The 3,255-nt window shown below is 48.8% G+C and overlaps 1 protein-coding gene across 1 annotated transcript; it reads right to left on the minus strand.

Annotated features, from left to right (window-relative positions):
• Positions 1-1,300: 1,300 nt before the first annotated feature.
• Positions 1,301-2,323, minus strand: LOC141964654 (putative P2Y purinoceptor 10). The gene has a single exon (XM_074915308.1). The coding sequence runs from the start codon at positions 2,321-2,323 to the stop codon at positions 1,301-1,303; it is 1,023 nt and encodes a 340-aa protein (XP_074771409.1).
• Positions 2,324-3,255: the final 932 nt, after the last annotated feature.

The following is a 3,255-nucleotide window of genomic DNA, read 5'->3' on the forward strand; positions in this document are numbered from 1 at the left end:
TCAAAAGCCATAAATCAGTGCCTGTGTTCAGCCAAAACAATCCCCAAGTATCGTGAGGATACCCTTGAAGTTACACAGAGTGGGTGAACTTGGCCAAAGAGCTGTCACTGATTTATTCTAAGGGGTAAATTGTCACTGCTTTTCATAGCTGATTATAACAATGTAAACATTAAGATCACAAGAGGAGTTGGTGGAAAAACATCATGATGAATACTTAAGAAATTAGCGTATGCTCTATTAGTGAAATCATCTTGGCAAGAACACCTCTCTTTTTTAATGGATGTGTCAAGTGAACCCACTAAGCCAAGATTTTGCAGGGCAGATCCGTTACAGGTACCTCTGGGCCCAAGAAGCCCCACGGAGAAGGAAATGAGGACCTGAATGGTACCACCAGCATCACCAAATCCACCTGCGCCGATGCGGATCTGGCTGTGCCCAGCCCACGGTGTGCTCCTGCCCCTCAGGCCCAAAGGCAAAGGCCACCCTGATGTCCCCTTTGCCAACCAGGGCAGCTTGGAATGGAAGAAAGTCACTCGGAGCAAGGGAAGGACCCACTCTCTGGAGTGTTTGAGGAGCCGTTGGGAGAACTTGTCTTGCAGAGGGTCTTGCACCAGCTCTAGGTGTGAGTTACAGGATGCGTCAGCAATTAAGAAGCAAATTTAGAGCTGGGTGAGGAGGAAATCATGAACGAGAGTGGGAGGGGGAGTGTGGGGAAGGTGAAGTGGAGGTAAGCATGGTCACCAGTCGTTTGTGCTCAAGGCCAGGAGCGGGCAGGGGCAAGCTGGGACTGCCATGCTGAAGCAAGCTGCCAACCGTCGTGTGTCTGCAGCCCTGAGTGCAGAAACCAAAACTGGTGTTTATTATTACTGGCCATCTTCAGGTTCTTGTATGTGTGGTGTGTTTGTAGCAGAGAAGACACTTCAGCAGACATCAGTGTATGGGCCTGGGATTGTCTTTGGCTTGATCGTAGAGCCATGGAGTTGGAAAAAGAGAAGAAATGCTCTTGGGATGTTTCCTCCATTTCCTAGCAAAAGCTTTATCACTCCCTCCTGTATATTTTCTCATCCAGCTAGGTCAGGCCTGCGGTAGGTGTAGTCACACCAGCTGGGTCGCTCATCAGCTTCCAACACGTCGGTCTTAAACAGAGTTTTATCTTCTATATATCAAAAGATTTCCACTGCCATGAAACTCCCCTGAATAAACTTGCAGGATCTTCCACAAAGGAGATGGTAATCAAGTATCACAGAACAGTTCCAGATTTCATATGAAATATCTTCATTCTTTTCAGCTGCCTTTCTTGTCATTCCTTAATTGATGAGCCACTCTCTTTGCTCATCAGCCGACTCCTGATGACCAAACTGCTGTGCCTTGATATCTGGTCCTGAAACTCTGAAGTCATAAAGAAATACAGGATCGGATCCAAACAGCAATCCAGACTCGCAAGACTTAAGCAAAAGGGTTGGACATAGAGCGTGATGGTGCTCAGGAAGCAGTCTGTAATTACATTTTCTTTCACCAACATGTAGAAGAAGAAGTTGATGTGGTAGGGTGCAAAACAGACGCAGAACACAACAGCACACATGGAAACCATCCTTAAAGCCTTCCGCCTCTCGCTGCTGTTTTGCAGCGGTATCTGGAAGCCCCGAAGAGAGTCTTTTGTCTTCCAAGTACAGAATAAAATAATGATGAGCGGGCCGATGAACCCGAAGATCTCCGCCGTGATTGTCATCAGCACGGTGGCCACCTTGCTGTCAATCTGCCGGACTTGAAGGTCTGCAAAGCAGGTATTTGTGTTTTTGGCCAGGCCGTAGCCACGCATGATGGGGAAGGGCAAGCACGCTATCCCAACGAAGAGCCACACCACAGCGCTGATGGCTACGTCGTACCGCCGCTTCCAGTCCTTGGCCTTGAACGGCTGATACAGGAAGAAATACCTCTGAACGCTGATGCAGGTGAGGAAGCAAATGCTGGCGTACATGTTGAGGTACTTCAGGTAGAAGCACAGTAAGCAAAGGAACCTCCCAAAAGGCCACGTGTAATTAATATAATAGTATATTCGCAGTGGCAGCGAGAGGACGTGAGCCAGGTCGGCCACGGCCAGGTTGATCATGAAGATGACGGCTTTGTTGTTCTTGCTGATGAAGCGGCACAAGACCCACAGAGCAGCGCTGTTTGCCAGCAGGCCGGGGATGAAGATGATGGTGTAAGTGGTTGCGTACAGGCTGTTTTTGAACGTGATGTTGTGACTGGAGCAGGTCTGGTTGCTCTGTGTCATGACTGAGCTGCTGGAAACGTCTGTCATGGTATAGGGCTGGTGGGTCATTCCTGTAGAGAACAAAAACAAGGGCTGAAAGGCAAAGGCACTGCAAGAGTTGTCAATATTCACATTTGCATTTCCTATCTGCCTATTCAGGACAAAGCAGAGGTTTGGCAATGTCTTCTGTATAAAACATCCTGCTATCTTCTTCAAAGCTGCCCCTTCAGGGTCTCCCGCTATTCACGCAGAGGTGGGGGAACGTTCCTGTCGCCTCAGTTGCTTTCCAGGCTGCCCGGGTGCCATGAGCATGGGTGAAGCCGTGCCGTGCTGCTAATGGAGGAGCAGGAGAAGCTGCCCATCCTTTTAGCAGGCCATGGTCGTCTGTGGTTGGGTCTCTGGGTGGCAGGGGAGGGATACGTGGCAGAAAGGTGTGCCATAGCCCAGATTCTGCATGGCCCAACGATCAAAATGTGGGTGCCAACCACTGAATGACACCCGCCGTTAAGTTGTACATTAGGCATTGTGCGGGTGACGTGTTTCCTGGACCCACCGGTGGACCTCCTGGACCCACCTTCTCTGGCATGATGGGGACAGACCCTGTGGAAGAGGGGAGCAGGGAGCAGGCGTGAAGAGTTTGACTGTTGGAAATGCAGCCAGTGCTCCTGACATGCTGCCCTGTGTTTAAGCTAATGTAACAAGCAGAGAGCTAGTCAGATCACCAACTTCCATTTCTCACCATCCCAGCAGCCTCAGTTCAACACTTTATCAGATAATTTTATTTTTAGATACCTCCAATTTTTGGTTCTGCTTTGATTCATATGATTGGGGATGGCGAAATGTCACATGTTGAACTGTTGGGCCATCTTTCTTTTGTCAGCTTTTGTAAGTGGAACTTGTCTTTAGTAAAGCAACACAGGGAGGAGGAGTTTGGTTCTATCGGGTATTTCCCCATAGGTTTATAGTTCTCATTACAGTGATTCCCTCCTGTGTTTAATATT

The sequence above is a fragment of the Athene noctua genome, chromosome 11 (genome assembly GCF_965140245.1).
Source record: "Athene noctua chromosome 11, bAthNoc1.hap1.1, whole genome shotgun sequence".
NCBI classification, from domain to species: domain Eukaryota; kingdom Metazoa; phylum Chordata; class Aves; order Strigiformes; family Strigidae; genus Athene; species Athene noctua.